The sequence below is a fragment of the Myxocyprinus asiaticus genome, chromosome 36, assembly GCF_019703515.2.
Source record: "Myxocyprinus asiaticus isolate MX2 ecotype Aquarium Trade chromosome 36, UBuf_Myxa_2, whole genome shotgun sequence".
Classification (NCBI taxonomy): Eukaryota; Metazoa; Chordata; class Actinopteri; order Cypriniformes; family Catostomidae; genus Myxocyprinus; species Myxocyprinus asiaticus.
Window position 1 is genome coordinate 20,703,357 of NC_059379.1, and position 22,552 is coordinate 20,725,908.

Below are 22,552 nucleotides of genomic sequence, written 5' to 3' on the forward strand. Positions count from 1 at the left end.
GTAGAATGGGATTATCTTTTTAAGGTTTTGGAAATGTATGGGTTCGGAAATACTTTTATTGGATGGATTAAGTTACTTTATAGACACCCTGTAGCAGCGGTACAAACAAATGGATTCATTTCAGATTATTTTACTTTGGATAGGGGAACTCGGCAGGGCTGCCCTCTTTCCCCTTTATTGTTCTGTCTTGCCCTGGAACCATTAGCAGCCGCGATAAGAAAGGATGATGATTTTCCAGGGGTGGTGGCGGGAGGTGTGGCGCATAAACTTCTGCTTTACGCAGATGATATTTTATTATTTGTCTCTGAACCTACTAGATCTATGTCTTGCCTCCACAGAATTATTAATTCCTTTTCCAAGTTCTCAGGATACAAAGTTAATTGGTCTAAATCCGAAGCTTTGGCTCTGACATCGTACTGTCCAGTAACGACTTTCCAGCCGGGCGCCTTCCAGTGGCCCAAACAGGGAATTAAGTATTTGGGGATTTTATTCCCAGCAAATTTTTCTGATTTAGTTAGTGTCAATTTTGACCCTTTAATAAAAAGCTTTTGAGCAATGTGGGCAGGTGGGATTCATTACATTTATCTATGATTGGGAAGGTTAATGTTATTAAAATGAATTGTATTCCAAAATTTAACTACCTGCTACAGTCCCTACCTGTAGATGTCCCCCTCTCTTATTTCAAGCAATTCGATAGCAAAAAAAAAAAAAAAAATCAAATCACTTTATTGTCACACAGCCATATACACAAGTGCAATGGTGTGTGAAATTCTTGGGTGCAGTTCCGATCAACATAGCAGTCATGACAGTGATGAGACATATACCAATTTACAATAACATCAAATTAACACAACACAATTTAAACATCTGATATACATATAATTACACTCAACATTATACAAATAATAACATACACTGTACAGTATACAATACACAGTTTTTTTTTTTTTTACTATATAGATACACATTATTCAATAAAAATTAAAAATAAAAATATATAAAAAAAGTATATATATATATATATATATATATATATATATATATATATATATATATATATATATATAGAATGTACAGTATTGTACTGTATTGACATTCAGGCTGTCGGCTGATAGTCAGTTGTTAAGAGAGAACATAATATAATAATAATATAATTTATGACAGTCCGGTGTGAGATATAAGAGTAAGGGTAATACAGTGCAGTGCTGATGTATTTTGATCATGGGAGATCAAGAGTTCAGAAGTCTGATTGCTTGGGGGAAGAAGCTATCATGGAGTCGGCTGGTGCGGGTCCTGATGCTGCGATACTGCCTACCTGATGGTAGCAGTGAGAACAGCCCATGGCTCGGGTGGCTGGAGTCTCTGATGATCCTCCGAGCTTTTTTCACACACCGCCTTGTATATATTTCCTGGAGGGAGGGAAGCTCACCTCCAATGATGTGTCTGGCAGTTCACACCACCCTTTGCAGTGCTTTGCGGTTGTGGGCGGTGCTATTGCCGTACCAGGCGGAGATACAGCCAGTCAGGATGCTCTCCACAGTGCAGGTGTAGAACCGTGTGAGGATGTGGCGGTTCATTCCAAACTTCCTCAGCCATCTCAGGAAGAAGAGGCGCTGATGAGCCTTCTTCACAACGACTTCAGTGTGGACGGACCATGTGAGTTCCTCAGTGATGTGGACACCCAGGAACTTGAAGCTGCTGACTCTCTCCACTGGTGCTCCATTGATGGTGATGGGACTGTGTTCTCTGTCTTTTCTTCTGAAGTCCACCACAAGCTCCTTTGTCTTACTGACGTTGAGGGAGAGGTTGTGCTCCTGACACCAGTGTGTCAGGGTGTGCACCTCCTCTCTGTAGGCTGTTTCATCATTGTCAGTGATCAGACCTACCACCGTCGTGTCATCAACAAACTTAATGATGGCATTGGAGCTATGTGTTGCCACACAGTCATGTGTGTACAAGGAATACAGTAGTGGGCTGAGAACACAGCCCTGTGGGGCTCCAGTGTTGAGGGTTAGTGATGAGGAGATGTTGCTGCCTATTCTAACCACCTGGCATCTGCTTGACAGGAAGTCCAGGATCCAGCTGCACAGCGAGCTGTTTAAGACCAGAGCCCGGAGTTTCTCATCTAGCTTGGAGGGCACTATGGTGTTGAATGCTGAGCTGTAGTCTACAAACAGCATTCTCACATAAGTGTTCTTTTTTTCCAGGTGGGAGAGAGCAGTGTGTATTGTAGATGCAATGGCATCATCAGTGGAGCGGTTGTTGCGGTAAGCAAACTGCAGCGGGTCAAGATTGAGTGGCAATACAGACCAGATATAATCTCTGATTAGTCTCTCAAAGCATTTGCTGATGATGGGGGTCAGAGCAACAGGACGCCAGTCATTTAAACAAGTTATTTTTGATTGTTTTGGTACAGGCACAATGGTGGATGTTTTAAAGCATGTGGGGACTACAGACAAAGAGAGGGAAAGGTTGAAAATGTCCGTAAAAACAACAGCCAGCTGGTTCATGCACGCTCTGAAAAAGCCCGCGGCTTTGCGGATATTCACCTGTTGGAAGGATCGGGTTACATCCGCTACAGAGACGGAGAGTGAACTAACCTCTGTAGCTTCAGCCGCGAGAGCTCTCTCCGCAAGGGCGGTGTTATTTCCCTCGAAACGAGCATAAAAAGTATTTCGCTCATCCGGTAGATAGGCAGCGGTGTTCATGGCGGAGTTTTTATTCCCTTTAAAGTCCGTGATGATATTAATTCCCTGCCACATGCTTCTAGAGTTGGTGATGTTAAACTGTCCTTCAATCTTGCTCCTGTACTGGCTTGTTTATGCTCCTCCGCGTTCCTGGAATTAAAAGCGGAAGTCCGCACATTAAGTGCCGCGCGAACATCGCTATTGATCCATGGTTTCTGATTCGGATAGATCCGTATTGTCCTGGTCGGAATCACGTCCTCTACGCACGTTCTGATGAAACACATTATGCTATCAGCGTAAAGCTCGATGTCATCATCAGAGGCGGACCGGAACATCTCCCAGTCCGTGTGATCAAAACAGTCTTGTAGCATAGAATCTGATTGGTCCGACCAGCACTGGATCGTTCTGAGGTTGGGTGCTTCCTGTTTCAATTTCTGCCTGTAAGCGGGCAGAAGCAGAATGGAAGAGTGGTCCGATTTGCCAAATGGTGGGCGGGGGAGGGATTTGTAGCCATCCCGAAACGGAGAGTAGCAATGGTCCAAAACCCGGTCCCCTCGTGTGTTGAAACTAATGTGCTGGTGATATTTTGGTGCGACTGATTTTAAACTGGCTTTGTTAAAGTCCCCGGTCACAATGAACGTGGCCTCAAGGTGCGCGGTTTCCTGCTCACTTATTCTCCCATACAGTTCCTTGAGTGCCCGGTCTGTGTCGGCTTGTGGGGGGATGTACACAGCAGTGATAATGACCGCTGTGAATTCCCTCGGTAGCCAGAATGGTCAACACAGAAGCATAAGAAATTCCAGATCAGGAGAACAGAAAGACTTGATAGAATGTACGTTCCTCTGATCACACCAGGATTTGTTGATCATAAAACATACACCACCTCCTCTAGTTTTACCTGAGAGGTCTTTCGCTCTGTCCGCTCGGTGCACGGAGAACACTGCGGGTTCAATGGCTGAGTCTGGAATCTCCGCAGACATCCAAGTTTCTGTTAGGCAGATAATGCAGCAGTCCCTCGTCTCTCGTTGGAAAGAGATCCGAGCTTTCAGCTCGCAGAGCTTGTCATCCAGAGACTGAACATTTGCCAGTAGAATAGTGGGTAGCGGGGGTCGATTTGCGCGGCGTCTTACTCTGATGAGAACGCCGGCTCTGTTTCCCCTTTTCCTCCTGCGTTTCCGCGGCCGTGCTGCCCAGACAAAGGGCTCCGCTGGCGTGTTTGTAAACAGCAGGTCGGCATTGAGGAATGTGAAGTCCGGTTTTCGGTGTGAGATCGCTGAACCAATGTCCAAAAGTGTTTGTCTGTCGTAGACAATAAGGCAGACAACATCCAAGACAAAAAACATAAGAATTGTGAACAAAACAAACAAAACATTGCTATGTTGTGTCGGAGCTCGCAACGCAGCAGCCATACTCGGCGCCATCTTGAGTCCAATCTTGAGCATAGCAAAGTCCTTCATTTGGAATGGTAAACGTCCCAGATTGCATTTTAATAAGTTACAGAGGCCGATTGACAAAGGTGGGCTAGGCCTACCCAAGATTTTGTTTTATTACTATGCGTTCAGTCTCAGACATTTGGCTCATTGGTCGCTTCCACCTGAAAGAGCCCCTCCCTGGTTTGTTATTGAACAGGCAGTTCTTGCCCCTATTTTGCCTTTACAAAGCATCTCTATCAAACTAATTGGAAAAGTTAAGTTACACCCCGTTATTTCACATTTACACTCGGTATGGTCTAAAGTGTCCAGATTGTTTAAATTGGACACTTATTTAAATGTTGCCTCGAGCATATGGCAGAACCCAAGATTGAGTATTGGCAAGTCCCCTTTCTGCTGGCCAGAGTGGATTGTGAAGGGGGTTGCTACACTCGGTGACCTATATGAAAGTGGTGTGTTGAGATCGTTTGAAAACTTGGTCCAACATTTTGGGATCCCCAGACCTCAGTTTTATAGGTATTTACAATTGCGCCACCTGCTTTGTACTATTTTTGGGAGTAGCACACACCCCCCTGAGGAGGCAGATGCTTTGGGAGAGGTGATTGCGGCTTTTGGAAAAGGTCATGAGGCATCAGTGTACTACTCCCTGTTAATTCAGAGTATGGGGGATGGAGCTTTAACTTGTATTAAGAAATTATGGGAGAAAGATTTGAATTTGGTATTGGAGGATGGAGTGTGGACTAAGATTCTGAAAAATGTCAAGTCTGCACCTAGAGATGCAAGGGTTCGCCTTATGCAATTTAAGATTTTACAAAGACTTTATTGGACCCCCTCTAGATTATACAGGCTTGGTCTTAAAGACACACCCACATGCTGGCGATGCCAATCAGAAGTTGGAGACATAGCCCATGTTTTTTGGGGATGCGTTAAGATCCAAGATTTTTGGTTAAAGATTCAGAATTATTTGCGTGACATTCTGGACACTCAAATTTTACTTTGCCCCAGACTTTGCATTTTGGGCGATGGGGAAGTTATAAATTTATGTGACAAATATATTAAAAATTGGGTTCTGACTAGCGTGACGATCGGTAGACAAATTATTTTAAGGGGATGGAAGTCAGACGGAGCGCCACCATTTCCAGAGTGGTGTGCGGAGATGGGGAGGGTGGCGGCTTATGAGAGGATGATAGATGGAAGGCTGGGGCGGGAGGACTTATTTTTCAGGAAGTGGGGTAGGTATTTGGCAGTTTTGGAAGACTCTAGGGGAAGGGATGAGGAGGGAGACGTTTAGTTTAATTATGTATATTTATTACATATTTTATTTATTTTTATTTGTTATTTTATTGTTTGTGTGTGTGTGTATTATTTTATGTGACCACAGGGGTGTTCTTTGGGGTAGGGTGGGGTTGGTGTTTGGGGAGGGATGTTAATGAGTGTTAAAAGTTAAATGTTGATTCGGTGTGTATATGTTGTGTTTTTCTCTGTTGTGCTTTCTTTTTGAATCAATAAAAAATGTTAATTACAAACAGATCAAATTTAAGTTATGTTAACTCAATTCATTAAGGTTTTCTCTACACAAAGTATTCGAGTAGAGCCTACATTTTAATTTCATATAAGGGAAACTCATTTTCATTGTGTGAAACCATTGTCCACAACTGAATTAAGTTAAACCAACGATTTAGCAGAAATTTCAGCTTGGATACTGATCATCTTGTAACTAGTCACCTACTTATCGAGACCAGTCATCCATTTTCACCAGCAGGATGCACCAATGGCCTCTCTCTCTTACATACAGCACACATGATGCAACAATGTGGGCCCAGATGTGAACTAGTAATGATGTCATTGCATCCCATAGCAATCAGACATTGGACCACATGTATAGACCAGTCATCAAGCTATCAGAGAATATCAAACTTGAACCTACTGTTTCTGGTTACTTGAAATAAACAAGCCTTGCATGCATTCTGATAATCAAAAACAGCTCTAATTTCTAGTCTTTGGTAGTCTGAATTGAAATATGTAAAGCATGAACAGGCTCATAAAGGCTATGAGAATAAGGGTGCAACTTGCAAGCTATCTGACCTTAAATGGAATCAAAATCTGCCGACTAATGTGTTCATTGTTTCATGGTTTTAAATGGTGTTCATTCTTTGCCAGACTGATATGAAACTGCTAGTAACATCAGCATTTACTTAATAATAGAAGGAAAAGTATTTATGAAGGGTGGGATTCAACAAGACAAATGCACAATATTCTGTTTCTGCTCTGATTAGTAAGCAAAACATCCTGAACTAAACCTCATGTTTGTGTGATACTTTTTGTGGTGAAAGCTAAGGTAGTGTCAGAGACCATCACCCAATCTACTCATCTACTGTAAACTCTACACTGGCTATTGATCAAAGACACTACCCTGAGCATTGTCTGCATGCTTATCTTTATTTTTCCAAACGATCATATTTCTAGCCAAGGATTGCATTTGGCCAAACACAACCTCCAGTATTTTCTTTCATATTTTCTTTACCTGGTTTGACTGTTTTGAGACAGTCTGGATAATGAGATATGAGACACAGCATGCTACTTTGGTGGCCTTGCACGTATTGTTCCTTACTTCCACATCTTAGAGCCAGTAAAGCCAACAATGCACAGGATGAAGATTAATTGTCAACTGATCCCTGAGGAAAACAGTTGACTGAATTGGATGTGGTGGAAAAGACCCTTGACATGGTCCTCTCTCTCTCTCTTGCTAAACAATCCCACCTGAGAACAATAGCCAAATTGTCAAATAAGGACAAGGGTCAACTGAGGAAAACACTCTAGAAATGACATGCAAATGTTTTCTTCGAGACACAGGGATGCAGACCAGCATATTCTCATGAATGAGAATCTATTCTACAGTTCTGAGATGGCATTGACAACCGAAAAACCCCAAAATCACAAAAGCTGAGAAAATTATGTAATCCAGCAGCACTTTCCCAGTGTATCATCCCACTCCATACTATTAAATTTTTAATTGCTTTATTCTCAATAATTTAGCTATACACTTCTCTCAGCTACCCTCTCTCTAGTCCCCTCCCCCTCAGTATAATATGTGGCCGAGGGCTCGAGACGCCAGCTGATCCCTGCACGAGACTCTGTCGCGCCCCGATCTCACAATTCATCAGGATGCCTCGTGCTTCTTTGTGCTCAGCCTCAGTTCCAAAACAAGAAAAGGGCATGTGACGGTTCAAAAAATGACTAAAATGTTACAGTAATGCAGGGTGAGAACATACTATATGTTATATGTACATTTAATAGAAAGCAAACTTTACATGGAACAATTATAAGATGTTTGAAATTGGTTATTTGAATAGTGTTTCTCTCTCTCTCACTCTCTCTCTCACTCGGATAAAACTTTGGAGTGTATAAAAAGGTATGTCCATCTTTTATCCTTATGAAACCCCATAACGTGTCGACAAACTATTCAAATTATTTCATATATGACAAAGACTCTTTCGCAATGGACAAATAGAGAGAGCTGTCTAATATATATTTTTTAAAGTAAGCTACAAGTAGACATCTTACCTTCCTCGTTCTTTTCCGTCATAACTTTATTTTTAGAACATGGACCTGTACTGTATCCGCGTACACTTTGTGACAGTCTCCTCCGTTGTCACTCTGCACTGTCCGAGACTCCAACCTTCTTCAGATTCATATCTCCGCTCAGGGGACCGCTGCCCACCTGTCAAATCAGCCCGAGATTGACAACCATATGAACCAATCAGGAAGCGCTATACAATAAATTCCAACCAATGGCAGAGCTAGGAGGCGTTAACGTTTACGATAGCATACTGCAATCAGCAATTTTACACTGTAATAAAATAATAATAATAATAAAATAAAAAAGACGAAAGGGCTTAATTGATCTGTTTCTCACCCATACCTATTACATCACTTCTGAAGATATGGATTTAACATCTGGAGACATATGGATTACTTTTATGCTGCCTTGAGAGCTTCAAAAATTTGGTACCCATTCACGTGCATTGTGAGGATCTACAGGGCTGAGATATTCTTCTAAAAATCTTAATTTCTGTTCTGCAGAAGAATGAAATTCATACACATCTGGCAATCTGGGATGGCATGAGGGTGAGAGAATTTTCAGCTTTGGGTAAACTATTTCTTTACCTAGTAGCCTTACTATGTATGGTACAAAAATTATATTTTCTTTAAGAATACAGTACATGTAATTTTACTGTAAAATATTGTGAAAGAAAAAAAGAAGAAAAAAGTATGAAATGTATATTGTTTAATTAGACAATACATGTACTTTGTTTATATATTTATATGTGAAAAACAATAATTTGGCATTCTTAATATTACATTTAAAAGCGGATTTTGTAGTCCCAGTGTAGTATATTAAAATTTACATTTTACAGTGAATTTCTGGCAACCAAAGCTGCAAGGTTTTACCATACATTTAACAGGATTTTGTTTTTGTTTTTTTTTGTTTTTTTTACAATTAATCATAATCAATCCATCCATCCATCCATCCATCCAAGTTCTTAAATCTGAGTAGTTCAGCAACTTTTTTCTTTAGAGAAAAACACTTAATTTGAATCAGCTGTATTTATTGAGAATAATATCAATATTTCTTGCAAAGCAACTCAAAGACATGTTGAATTAAAAGGCCGCATTTACATTTCCCAAAGTTATTACTTTTGCACAGTCAGAATCACAGTTATATGCAGTAATTACTGTAGTTCGCATACTTATACAAAACCAAGCACACCCATAGGAAACCCCTTTGGTGTGACCTCGTGAACCATAACACAAAGACAACTTCAGAAAAAACATCTCAAACTTTCTAGACATAAAAGAAAATATTTGTGTGAATGCAGTCAAAGCTGGTCGCAAACTCTCTTCATACTGTATGCAACATCACTGCTAAGGAAAACAACTCTCAAAAACTGCTGGGTCAGAGATCTGTTGGGTAACAGTGCTGCTTTCATCCAGGCAAAGAGACTAATACTTAAGTGGACATTTGCATGACACACAGAGAAAAATAAATGAAAGGTAAAATTTCAAAAGCAAACCATATTTTTTAGTAAAACAAAAATTTAGCCAATGCAAATGCAGATATGACCTGCAGTTAGGTTTATTTTGTCTTGACTTGGGTCTGTTTTTAAGGGTTAGAATAGAGTGATGAAAACCACTGAACACATTCTGATCTGAACTCACCTATTCTGAACTATTGGACTGTTAAATCAAAGGCTAACACCACACACGCACACACACACGCGCACACACACACACACACACACACACACACACACACACACACACACACACACATGCCTGTTTTTACAGCTGTTCAAATAAGACTCAAACATTTGTCCTCCGCAGCTCAACATGGTTCATCTGGGAAGGATCCCTCCTACGCACTCAGACACATTTACTGCGTGCATACACCAAAACACATCCATGTGTTTGAGACAAGCTTAACTGTACTGTACTGTATATTCCCCAGAACAACTGATTTTGGTATGACCAGTGAAGGCAAAATTTTACTGTATGAAGAATGCATACATTCTGGCCTAATGAAAAGAAACATTTAGATATGCGCAAAATTATAGTTGGTTAGAAACATCTACTTTCAATCAACAATTAACTAAAAAAAATCTGATGGTTTGTTTTTGTGTTGTGCAGTAAAAAAACAAAAATCAAAAGACCTCTTACACATTGTTATCATTAGTCAAAACTGAGTTTACTGAATGTGTTTTTTCTGACAGTTCCAGGTTTCTCTTATCTTTCAGTAACATATTCATGTAATTAAAATGGGGGAAAAAACACCATTCATTTTTCCATGTCCTTATTTTGTGTCATCGGCATTAGCAAAATACCAATTTAGATTTCATTGGAGTAAAATATCTAGAGCAGACTTGGAACAAAAGAAACATAGGAATATGTCTGAATAAGCAAACACTGCTTTCAGTCTTTCAAAAACTAAAAGACCTCTTTTCAAATCAACAAATCAAATCACTCACACAAAATGTCATGATTACACTCTAAAGTTCAATTCCATATGAAGCTGTTACAAGATGCTCCTACATTATGCAGTGCATGCCTACAGAGTGACATGATCAGTGTAACAGACATTTATATCAATATACTGAATATACTGCACACATATTAAGAATCATCAAAAGTAAAACGCAATCATATTTGGTTTTAAATGAAGCGCCACTGAACTGCTAGCTTTATTATGTGTTGTGTTGTATTAGCGTTGTTAACTGCACCAGAATCTGTTAACTTTGGCATGGCTCCATGCTAAAATCAATGTTGCAATTATTGGCAAATGGTAAATAAAGTATCTGGTTGACCTCTGAATTCTGAAGGGTTTGCTATGATATGATACGATATGATATGTTATGATATATGATATATGATACGATAAGACCAAAGCAATGTCTGGCTTATCTATCTGATAAGATGATGGTAATAATATGACCATATACAGTATGGCCATACATACTATGCACAATGTATGGCGAGAGTATGTGAAGTCCAGATATCAGATATCAGTTCAGGACAAATAACAACCCTTTAAGTCTTATTGAATAACTGTAAGTCATGATAAATCTCTGATAATGGACACATTGGCCTGAAAAGCAAACCAATACATAATGTAACACAAAGGCTATGTATTGTTCGGCTGTGAGCCCCACAGCAACAGTAACTATTATTGAACATATAAACTATAAGGTGCTTTGTTGATCACAAGATAGTTGGCTTCTTGCTCTGACTGGGTCTTTGGCCTGTTTATGCTAAAGCCATAAATGAATGAGCTTCCATAAAGCTGATATTACTTATAGATTTTACAGTCCAAACGGTGGCTGAGTATCATGCCTAGGAGGAAAGAAGAGGGACATGCAGGAAGAGACAGGGAGAGGGAAAAGACAGAGAGACACTAGGACGGAGAGACCAAGAGAGAAAGACTTTGAGCATACAGTATGAATGATGGGACAAGTTGGACAACATTCACAGCAGTCAAAAAGAAAACGAGTATGATTTATAGAGCATAAAGACAGAGCTGGTTGTCCATGTTTATCAATGGTATAAAATGAAGAGAAAGTGGCTTATATCAATACTGAGTGCTTTTTCCACAGAGAGAGAATACAACACAGAAATCACAAAGACAGGCGAGTGAGTGAGGCCAAAGAGACAATCAAAGAGAAAAATGAAGAGAGCCATGGAGAATTCAGTTCTGACTCCAGTCTCTCCATTGTCAGAGTAACATTCAGACCATGTAGTGCGGCATTCACACATGAAGTTAGGTGGCAAACATCGTCTCAGCATTGTGAAAGCGTTCCGGCACACTCCCTCTTCCTCAGCATGAGATGGGATGACAGTTGCTATGCAGCAGAATGGAGGTGCATATATATATTTCTCTCCTACTCATCTCTCCATGCACACAGGAAAGATGAGAAGAGATTTTCTCTTTATCTTGGCTTTCATTAGAGAAAATTCAGCATGGTTTAAAACAAGCGAGCTTTCTTCTTTAGGTCATTTTTCTTCCACAAGGCCAAACGGTCAAACTGTTCAATGGTCATCCCAAATACGCTGTAGAAGTCCTCTGGTGACAGGTGCCTCTGAAATTATAAGAATTGTGATAAATGAAATGATTAGAATTTTAAACTTTACCTAAAAGTCTTAATCAACTGTCACTGAAAACAACTTGTCACTGCACCAACTCAATCCATAATAGAGATGGGTCACAATCATTGACTACTCAACTAGTTGTCCAAAAACCCACTATTTGATTAGTGTTGTCAACTAGTTTAATTTTGGTATTTTTAGCAGGTGGTGCTTTAATGTGCATGCTGTAGTGTTTTACCTGTTAACGCCCCCTAAGAATCACGTCCAACCAGGTTCAGGTGAACTCTAAACTAGCCTAATTATACAGGGCTTCCCTAAGACAGAGTAGTTGACTAGTCATTGAGGCAAAACCACCAAAAAGTCAATTTTGAAAATATGATCATAATTTCAGTTTCAAAACTCTACATGGCGCAAGCTGATATTTCCTTTGAACATGTATTCTGTTTAACCAGGTGTTTTCAAACTGGGGTCCGGGGACCACCAGGGAGCCGCAAAGGGATGCTAGGGGGTCTCTGGACATTTTCAAAGGAAAGAAAAAAAAAAAAACAAGTTTGACATCATGGAATTTGAATGAAATCATAAGATTAATCATGAATATTTTATTCTATTGACACCAACATTTTTTAACCATAAGAAATAAAAACAACTGCATACTGTGTATTTTTGTGATTAAAATATTTCTAGAACCTTTAGCTTGGTCACTGGAGGTTGTAAGGCCATATTCTCTGTAAAGCTGCTTTGGAACAATATTTATTGTGGAAAAGTGCTATACAAATTAATTAAAATTAATATGTTTATCTTCAGATGTACACATCTAACAAAGTCTAACAGTGAAATATGATTAAAAAAAGATACATTGCACACTTAATAAAAAGGAAATATTTTTTAAAGGTAATATTTCATATATCATATATTAATAATTTATTTAGGATTTAGTACAATGACGATATAAAAGCCAATTATTTAATTTTGCTAACATGTCTTTATGATATCATGCATACTATTTTTCTCACATAGTAAATTTGGGTCTTTATAAAGTACTTGGCATCAAAAAGTTTGAAAACCCCTGTGTTAGACAATCGGCTTGCATATTTTATGGCCCAGCTGATAGGTCAGTTGACATGTAATTTGTAAGCAAATTAACTTGCATACTCTGTCTAACATTTGAATTGCCTCAGTTATTTGCAGATACTGTAAGCTGGTTCACTACAGCGCACTGCAATAGTTTTTCACTGAAACACTCCTCCTCCCCAGCACCACTTGTCTAGATCTGCTTCACAGGGATTGTATGTGTATCTTATTGTGCAGTAGCTGCATGTCCTACATGCTTGATGCAGTGTGTCCTATGTATGTATAATTGTGCAGGAGCATGTCTTCCATGCTCAACAAAACATGTCTATGTACAGTATGTTCTAGCAGTTGCAAATCTTCGTATTTGCTCTGCAACAGTAGTGTAAGCAGATCTAATCTCCCAAGACCAAACCTACCAACTTGTCATGTACATTATAATAACTTACATTTATTCTGAGAGCTGAAATGACTGCAATGTATTTTTGTACATCGGAACATCAACTATTCAGACACGTTATATCTTAGTTACAAAAATGGCAATACTTTGCAAAGTTAAACAAATCAAGCAGGCAGAATAGCTCCATGCTATAGTCATCCAACTATAAAGGCCTAAAATAACACAGTCAGAGGGCTAATCAAACTTAATCAGAACAAACCCAAAGGCCTCTGCCAGGATTCTAAAAACTGTGTTTATTCTGCTATCAATATCTGCACAGAGCAAACGTCATTACAGATTAAAAAGCGAGAAAAAATGACACAATATTGACAATAATTACAAACATCAATATGCATGTCACCTAAACCTTTGCAGTTGTTCAAGCAGGATTACGAGCACCGCTGGGGTGCTGTGAAAGTTTCCAGTCTTTCAAGCCTGTGAGCTCAATTTGGGATTAAAACATTCCATAATGGATTTGTATAAATCTTTATGCTTTCAAGCCCTCTTGTATGTGATACTGTAACACTTGCAGATGTGTGGGTGTCTTACACTTCTCCAAACAGATGCTGAAATTCTTTTTCCCTATCTGTCACTCACTCGACGTTGTGTCAATGTAGTGAAACTAGGGGTCGCTCTTGGGAGCCCCAAACACCTCTGATCTTTGAGAAAAGGCCAATGGGAATTGGCGAGTGGAATTTGCATGCCACTCCCCCGGACATATGGGTATAAAAGGAGCTGGCTCGCAACCACTCATTCAGATTTTTTCTTCGGAGCTGAGCGGTGTTGAATCAGCGAGTTCCACTTCCATTCCATTCACCTCGCGATTTGTATGCTGTTGGATATAAGGCGCATTACAGCGGTTTCTCCCCATCATGCACGACTAGTGCAGAGTACATCCCTGGGCGCTTTGACAGCTAAGAGAGTATATATTCTGATGAAAGAGTATATTTTCCTCTAAAAGAGTGGCACTGACAGAGAGCATCTTTTTAAAGATGCCTTTCCGTCTGTGTCTAGTTGATTGTGATTGTGTATTGGTTGCGGTCATTAACTCTCCGCCTCTGATGGCCACGATCGCTGCCTACTGGCCTACCCAGTCTTGGTTCTCGGAGCTCATGCTCCTTGTGACAGCCCCTCCCTGACAAGTTCCCCTGAAGGAGGACCTCCTCTCTCAGGGACGGGGCACCATCTGGCACCTGCAACCAGACCTCTGGAGTCTGCATGTCTGGCCCCTGGATGGGACACGGAAGACCTAAGTGGCCTACCACCGGTTCTCAGACACGATCACTCAGGCCAGGGCTCCCTCTATGAGGCGCCTGTATGCCTTGAAGTGCCGTTTGTTCACAAATTGGTGTTCTTCCTGAGGTGAAGACCTCCAGAGATGTGCAGATGGGTCGGTGCCTTCCTTCCTGCAGGAGAGGTTGGAGGGGCGGCTGTCCTCCTCCACCTTGAAGGTGTATATGGCCGCTGTAGCAGCGCACCATGACGCGGTGGACAGAAAGTCCCTCAGGAAGCACAACCTGATCATCAGGTTCCTTAGAGATGCGAGGAGGTTGAATCCTCCTAGGCCGCGCCTCATTCCCTCGTGGGATCTGGCGTATCTGGCCCAAGATGTGCTGACCCCTTTGGGACTACGAGCACACTCCACTAGGAGTGTGGCGGGCTCCTTGGCCTTGACCAACGGCGCCTCTCTAGCAGATATCTGTAGAGCAGCGGGCTAGGCAACATCCAATACCTTTGTGAGATTTTATAATCTCTGGGTTGAGCCGGTTTCATCCCGTGTGTTGTCAGATAAGAACAGGTAAGTATGCGGGGCAGCTGGCCGGGTGTACCGCTTGTGTACCGGAGTTACCGTAGATGCGGGTTACATCTACGGTAACTCTGGTAAGATGCGGGTTACCTCCCTCCTGGAGGGGAAGACGTGTGCTTTTTCCCCCATGCGAGTTCACGAGACAATGAACCCTGGATGTCTTCCCTCCTTAGCGCTGTGGCAGACGAATTCGGCGGAGAAATTTGATGCCGGCTCAGTACGTGCGCTAGTATGCCCTGTACTGGGGTAGGTGCTCCACAAGTGCTGGTTGCCCGTGGGTAACCCCGTGTGATGTATTTTCCGTGGTATGATTTTCATGTTGGTAAATCCGCATCTTCCTTGGGCAGACCTCCCTCTGCCACCGGTCGCCATGCTTGTAGAGCTCCTCCCCTCCGGGTAGGACCTACCGCGGGACTTCTTCCACATGCGATACTGCCGGTCAGTAAGTCCATGTGACGTATTCTCCACACGTTACCTCCCCTTCGGGCAGGGTGTGGTCTCCGCAGTGTCTTTCCCCTTGGTTGCTAGCCAGCTCCTTTTATACCTGTATGTCCGGGGGAGTGGCATGCAAATTCCACTCGCCAATTCCCATTGGCCTTTTCTCAAAGACCAGAGGTGTTTGGGGCTCCCAAGAGCGACCCCAAGTGTCACTGCATCGACACAACGTCTCGTTCCCTCCATCAAGGAACGGCAGTAACCAAAACATTTCTGTTTGGGTGTTGTGAGTGCCTCCCACTGGGAGAATGACTCCAATTGCTCTCAGTTCTAACAAATGTGACAATGGTCTCTCATTTCAGGAGAGCAGTCATTTTTATAGACACATTGTGAGGTATTGCAATTTAACTTAGCATCTCTCCTAACTCACACTGAAGTTAAAATGAGGCAGACATTTCTCCTCCCTTTTTCATTAAAACCCACTAATAACACTGAGACAATGTCCAGGAACACAGAGGATATATTATGTGTTGGCCGTGAGCAAGTGAACTGTGGTCCAACAAAGCAGAGACATCTGCAGCATAACCCCGCAAACATTCACACACAGGCAGATATGCACTCTTGCATACACACAAAAAAACTACTTTTCACCTGTCTGCCTTCTTCTGTACTTTAACCCAGTTACGGATTAAATTAATTTTAACAGAATTATAATTAAACGTTGAATAGCAATAGCAACATAGGAAATATATAGACCCAAGAACTGAACAGCAACCTGCAGTCCGTAATAAAAAAACAAAACTATTTGTAAATATTATTACAAATGTATCATCAATCACAACTTAATAAAATCTTGCTCCATAGTGCAAACCAGTCAAACTCAATATAAACAAAAGAAAACCCTCTACACATAAACAACACTAAATTGAAATCATCTACATTGCATAAAGGCTTGTTAAGATATTGATGGTTCTATTTTCGTAGCCACGCTAGGCACTGTGCAATGTGCAATGGCTTATCTAAGGGCAATTTTCATGCCAACGCAAATGGGCATGGTTGGAATTATTTGCACACAAACTGTGGGTGTATTGCACGTTAATAGTGGCACAATCCATGATTTGCTATTGTTCTGAGAAATAGATCATTGCGCTAAGACAATTCAGGAGCACCTCTATTCTCAGCGCAAAGTCTTAACTCAGTTCCTGCATTGTAGCTTGGAGATTCCACCAACAGGTAATAATAAAGTTCATGTTCAAACTCTGAAAATATAGTGGATCATCAAATAATGTCCCTGACAATCACTGTTGAAGCCGTTTTCTGAAACAAAAATGTATGAGATTTGTGTTAAACTTTCTTGAGGTCATGGTTAATATTTCAATTATTATTATTATTGTTTAAATTTACAATTGTATTTATGATCTAATGTATATTGGTATTTTTCCACCTGTTGTCATGGAGTAATTTTTAATTCACTGCAAACGGTGCCAGTGGAAGAAGTTAGAGTGGGTAAAATGTTTAGATTTGGGGAGATGGTTACTGTATATATGATTTTTTGAGCACTTCGTTATTTTAATTATATTTTCATTTAGTTTGAATGTAACTTGAATTTAGAAATATTTTTGGTTTAAGATGTTCATGTTTCAATAAATAATTTTTTTTAAAGCAAAATCAACTGATAGAAGTGAAGCGCATGCAAAAAAAAAAAAAAAAGAAGAAAAAAAGGTTCCTCGAGCCACAGCCTAACCTGGAAGGCTGATACAATCACTATTAATACTAGCCATGATTTCTCAATAATTTAGAGAACCACATTTTCTATGCATATAAAAGGAGCATATCACTAGAAATATACATGACATTCAACAAGGACGCAGTTAATGCACAAAAGAACGTCCATATTTCTATTCTTCTAAATCATTGCATACAGCCCATTTACACTACCAAATTCTTTTGAAAGTGCTGTCTTTGTTTATATTGCTGGTGCTTGACAGGGAATGGACTATATAATAGGGTGCTGATGTTGCAATAACCAGAGAAGAACTTCAGAATTAAATTGCACTTGACCCAGCCCATTAGCATTTGCACGCGCAGTCTTGCCAAACACACTTGTGCCTAGACTTAGCACCTGCTTGCAAGAAAATACCAAAACTTCAAGGCCATGTCCACTGACTTTGCATGAATGATAGAAGCATGTATCATGCTTCTTAAAATAAGGCCTTCAATCAGAAAACAAACAGGCCACATAGAGAGGAAACAGAAAAGGAAAGACATGAAAGAGAAGAAAGTTTGAAGTTCTAATAAAATATTGCCTTTACCTCCAGTCTGGTGCGGTCCACATCACGTGGTAGTTTTACTCGGGCTTTGTGAGTCACAGCTAGCATTTCATAAGGGTAGACCTGGAACACATGTGCATGCATGCGAAAGAAACTCAATTACACAGATCCACACAAATAACATGTAAAATATACTATAAGACAAATTGGTAACACTTTACACTAAGATTCTATTTGTTAACATTAGTAAATGCATTAGGTATCATAAACTAGCAATGTACAATCTTTTTATTTACAGCATATATTAACCTTGGTTATTGTTAATTTATGAAAATACATTAGTTCATTGTTAGTTCATAATACACAATTCAACTAATGCCAACAAATACAACTTTTCATTTAAAAAATTGTATAATATATGACACTTTGAATGAAATTAACACTAACCAAGATTAATAAGTGCTGTACATGTAATGTTTACTGTAAGTTCATGATAACTACTGTAGTTAACTAAAGTTAATGAATAAAACCTTGTTGTAAAGTATTGCTGACATAGTACAGATACAAAAGAAAAATTGCCAAAAAGCTAAAGTTTGCAAATCTCTGTATTGCTTATGTGTTGGGACTTTTAATATTTCTGCATTCAGCAATGTGTATTCTACAAAATGGGATAAAGTCTAACCATTGTGTGATAGAGATAATTAAAATCAGCACATCAGCATCAGACTTGATTATAAACATAAAACTTACCTTGTACTCTGCGAAAGGAAGGGAAAACGGGAAAGAGGTTGATATATATATATAAAAAAAGAGAAATATAGCAAATTACCACTGTTAATCTGAGTTCTTGGGTGTTACAAACACAACTCATCTTTTAATTTTCAATATGTAAGTTAAATATTCACTCACCTCTCATTCCACCCCAGCTAGAGTCATGGTCTGCATCATCCTCAACAAGATCAGCCGCCTAGTAAAAAACAAGGCATGACATTCTTAAAATTGTATACTGTGCACACACCTTTAATGCAAAATTGTTCAGTCATTGCATATTCATCAACATAAAGAAAGCATAGCAATCTCATATTGCCCATCCTTTCACACCTAATACTAAAACAGTGGCTTAAAGGCTAAATATCTTTCTTTTATACTAGCTATGGTTTAATCAATCAAATCAAATCAAATCAAATCACTTTATTGTCACACAGCCATATACACAAGTGCAATGGTGTGTGAAATTACTGTATGTGTGTGAAATTACTTGTGCAGGGAACACAAAAACCAGAGAGAGTAACAATATCATGTGTGAACAGGGCTCTAACATAAAGACTGGTTGCAGTAACGGTGAAAGTTTTTCTTTAATTTCCTGAGGTTAAAGGTTAAAGTCTAGTGCAGACAGCGGCTTGAATCCTTTGGGCTGGGGCTTGTGGTGTGTTTGGCAACAAACATTGATCTATGACTAGCTTTCTGTTTCACATGCCTTTGTGATTTCTTGTGGAAAGTAAGGGTGAAATATGAAACTAAGTCAGACCAGATTAGAAATCAAGAATAGGTCATATTTTTTGTCTTTAGCTTATTGTCCTGGGAGTTGGCTACAAAGAACAGCTGTAAAATACTGCCACCTTGTGTATAGGGAAAGCTTCAAGACCACTATCAAACAAAGACATTGGCATCAGAACAGCATCAAAGATGAAAGATCTAAACCAATTTTTTAAATGAAGAGTGCATATGGACTTTCTGCTATTGCAACACATTTACAGAGAATATTCCAGTAAACCTTCCTGTGTGAGGGGGCCAGATTTTAATTAAAAAATCAAAGTGAACGTGGAAAACTGCCAGAGGGTGGGAAACAAGACTAAATGCACGCAAGCACATTAATACAGACACACCCTCCCAGCATTATGGCTTCCTCAGCTAAATCTTTAGACTAACTGTGTGACTGTGTCATGCATCTATCCATGTGTGTGATAGAACACCATTCCGTGTCCCAGCAGCTGGATTTGACAAATCAAACTAGGATCAAACAAGATTCTTCAATGCTTAGAAAGGGAGTGACAGTATTCGTGACCACAGCTCACATATGTTCCAAAACATGCGGAAAGAAAGATCACGGACAGATGGAGAGTCTGAAAAGCATGCTGTTCTTGTGTGCAATTTTCATGATGGGGTCTTGAGTATGGAAATTATCAAGGTCTTTAATGATTCCAGTTCCATATCGGTTCCATTAACAATTCTATTAGTACCTTTGAGGAAGGATCCCCGCTTTCCATAATTTGCTCTAATTTTATAATGAAAAATATATATATATACTGAATAAACACAGTAACAATTCTTGGTTTGAGTTGGACACAACAAAAATAATAACTTTTGGTTCAATGGAACCGGTACTGAATAAGAACTTCTACTCGACTCCAAACCCTTGTCTTGAGCTCTTATGGCGTTGACCTAAATAATGTATGCAATGATGCGTCTTTACAGACACTCTATGTGTTTACCTTGTATATGCCATTCCGCCCATATCCTGGCAGCGAAGCAGACTTGTTGTATGGAAAGTCTGTAAAAGAGAGTTGGATAGACAGACTATACAGCATATGCAATGTACAGAATTCTACTCAAGCATCATGTTCATGGGGACTAAGGTGGAGGAATCGGATTGACTACTCACTGGGCTGAGACATATCAGTGGGCAAGCTGTGGGTGGAGGTCCTGGGGTCGATGTCTGGAGACTGTCCATCAATCTCACTCTTCAGGTTCATCCAACTTGTTCTGGTCTATTGACAAACACAACAGTCATCAGATATAGAAAATCTTGTTATATTTAAATAAATAACTTCATGAAAAAAACTAGGGATTTACAATGGTCCCAAAAAAGTATTCAGACACGTATGCATACTTAAGCCACACTTAAAAATGTATGAATTTAATTTTATATTTAACTAAATATCAAACCAAGTGGCATCTGCAAACAAATGATGCTTCACTTTTTCTCAGAATTTCACTTTTCTAATCATTTTTTTTTTCAATGACTCCATTAAAAATAAATGACATGATCATGACAACCAGAAAGTGTCCAAATATCTTGATCTTAATTGTTCAAATTTAAAACCTGACAAACTTGTTTTTGTGAAAAGTTTTGCTTGAAAAGTGTGCCTGTGCTATCTTTAAAATGAAAGTAATTTGGTTTGGTATTTTGTTATTTCATGCAGTGACATTCGTAAATGTTTACAAATGGCTTAAATACTTTTTTGGGCCACTGTATGGGATGTGCCAGATATATAAGTTTGATTAAATTAACAACAGAGCTTTAATATTTAGATTGGATAACTTAATAAACTGATGTTTATATAAATAAATCAGTCACCTTTCTGTCTACATCATCACCATCTTGCCAAGAGGTTCTGGAAGCTGGAGCACAGTAAGACAGTTTAAATACATCCTAAATGACTATTTTCACTTTCTGAGGGAGTGACACTGATTTAAAGGTGCTGCAAGCGATTTATTTCTTGGAAAAGTATGCAAAAAAAATTCCTACTCCCTTAAAGTTATTAATGGAATAAGTGTCCTGAGATATCTCACCGGTCTCTGTGACAGCTGTAGACTTTGTGTACAGCAATAAAAATGTGTCCGCGAACCGCGGACATTGATGCTATTCACCTATCAATCATTTTGCTCGTTCTCATTGCGTTGCATTCAAAGCAGATCATTTAGGCTATGATTCAGTTGTATTGTCAGTTGAGAGCGCTATTGTACCACTGTTGAATTTGACAGCCACAGAAACAAACAACGAGACTGGTTCGAGATGAGCAAAATCTGCGCAGCACTGATCACCAGTGATCACCGTGAGGTGCATGCCGGTTAGAAATTTGTCCGAGTGTGGTCTGACTTGCTTTGATGTTATGCTGACGTATGCCAAAAATCCATGCCAGGCGGCGCAGTTGGGCGCAGTTGGGGGAGAGCAGTCGGGCGCAGTTGGCTGCCCCGCCGTCAGGAGAGTTTTTTTTACAAAGACTGCGCTAAATAAAGGTATGATGGGAAACGACTTGCTGATGACAGCTTAATGCTCATTGGCTTAAACAACCATGATGTTTTGTTCTCTTCTGAAAGGTTTATCTCTAATATCATGTTTTGTTTGTATAATTTATATGTGAATTTTCCCAACACTCTGATAGAGCGATCTTTGTATGGGATATGTGATTTTTATCATATTTCTGAAATATCTAAAATATGTGTCTTTATTAAACTAAAAATGGATGGAAAGACACGTTTTATTGGCGAAATTAAATAACAGGTACATTGAGTGTCTTTTTCATCATATTTTCATTTTAAAGCAACAGAATTTTAATTATATCCACTTTATCAGCAACAGCGCATGAAGGTGAATCCTGCAATATCTGCCTTTGATCTCGAAGGTATCTTATCCACGATGAGAAGTGAGTAATGTCCGACTTGACAGCACGTATTTCACTCCTCCCCTGACTGCAGCTGTCTACTCTGGTCTACCTTTAAGGTGAGGTGTTCGGCATCTTGAACAAGCCTGTTGCTGCTCTTTTGCTCAGTTTTAGTCTCAAAATTATCTTTGGAGGGTGGGTTTTGGAATTAGGGGCCGTGGCTCAACAGCTCAGTCACATGAAAGCTCCTGAATGCTAAAATCGCTTACAGCATCTTTAAATACACCATGCAAGGAACCACAGTGGACAAACAGCAAAAATGAAAATATTGTTATATACCCATAAACCATATATTATATATACACATAAACCATATATTATCTGATATTATCA

The 22,552-nt window shown here is 39.7% G+C and overlaps 2 protein-coding genes across 6 annotated transcripts in view; both read right to left on the reverse strand.

Moving 5' to 3' along the window:
* LOC127427365 (actin filament-associated protein 1-like) overlaps nucleotides 1–7,756 on the reverse strand; it is a 115,267-nt gene extending 107,511 nt beyond the window's left edge. The window contains exon 1 of the mRNA XM_051674931.1: nucleotides 7,682–7,756. Coding sequence (XP_051530891.1) covers nucleotides 7,682–7,703 — 22 coding nt within the window. The 5' untranslated portion in view covers nucleotides 7,704–7,756. The remainder of the gene's footprint in view (nucleotides 1–7,681) is intronic.
* Nucleotides 7,757–9,356: 1,600 nt separating this feature from the next.
* Nucleotides 9,357–22,552, reverse strand: part of LOC127427291 (actin-binding LIM protein 2-like) — a 95,832-nt gene continuing 82,636 nt past the window's right edge. For 4 of the 5 annotated variants that reach the window (XR_007894921.1, XR_007894923.1, XR_007894924.1 and 1 more), the window contains 6 exons: nucleotides 21,133–21,176; nucleotides 20,437–20,542; nucleotides 20,267–20,325; nucleotides 18,525–18,741; nucleotides 17,817–17,897; nucleotides 9,357–11,748 (listed from right to left, as the gene is read on the reverse strand). Coding sequence is in view for 1 of the 5 variants with exons in the window: in XM_051674799.1 (XP_051530759.1) it covers nucleotides 11,635–11,748; nucleotides 17,817–17,897; nucleotides 18,525–18,532; nucleotides 18,684–18,741; nucleotides 20,267–20,325; nucleotides 20,437–20,542; nucleotides 21,133–21,176 (470 nt within the window). In the remaining 4 variants the exon portion in view is untranslated. The remainder of the gene's footprint in view (nucleotides 11,749–17,816; nucleotides 17,898–18,524; nucleotides 18,742–20,266; nucleotides 20,326–20,436; nucleotides 20,543–21,132; nucleotides 21,177–22,552) is intronic. The other variant, XM_051674799.1, reaches the window with a different exon arrangement.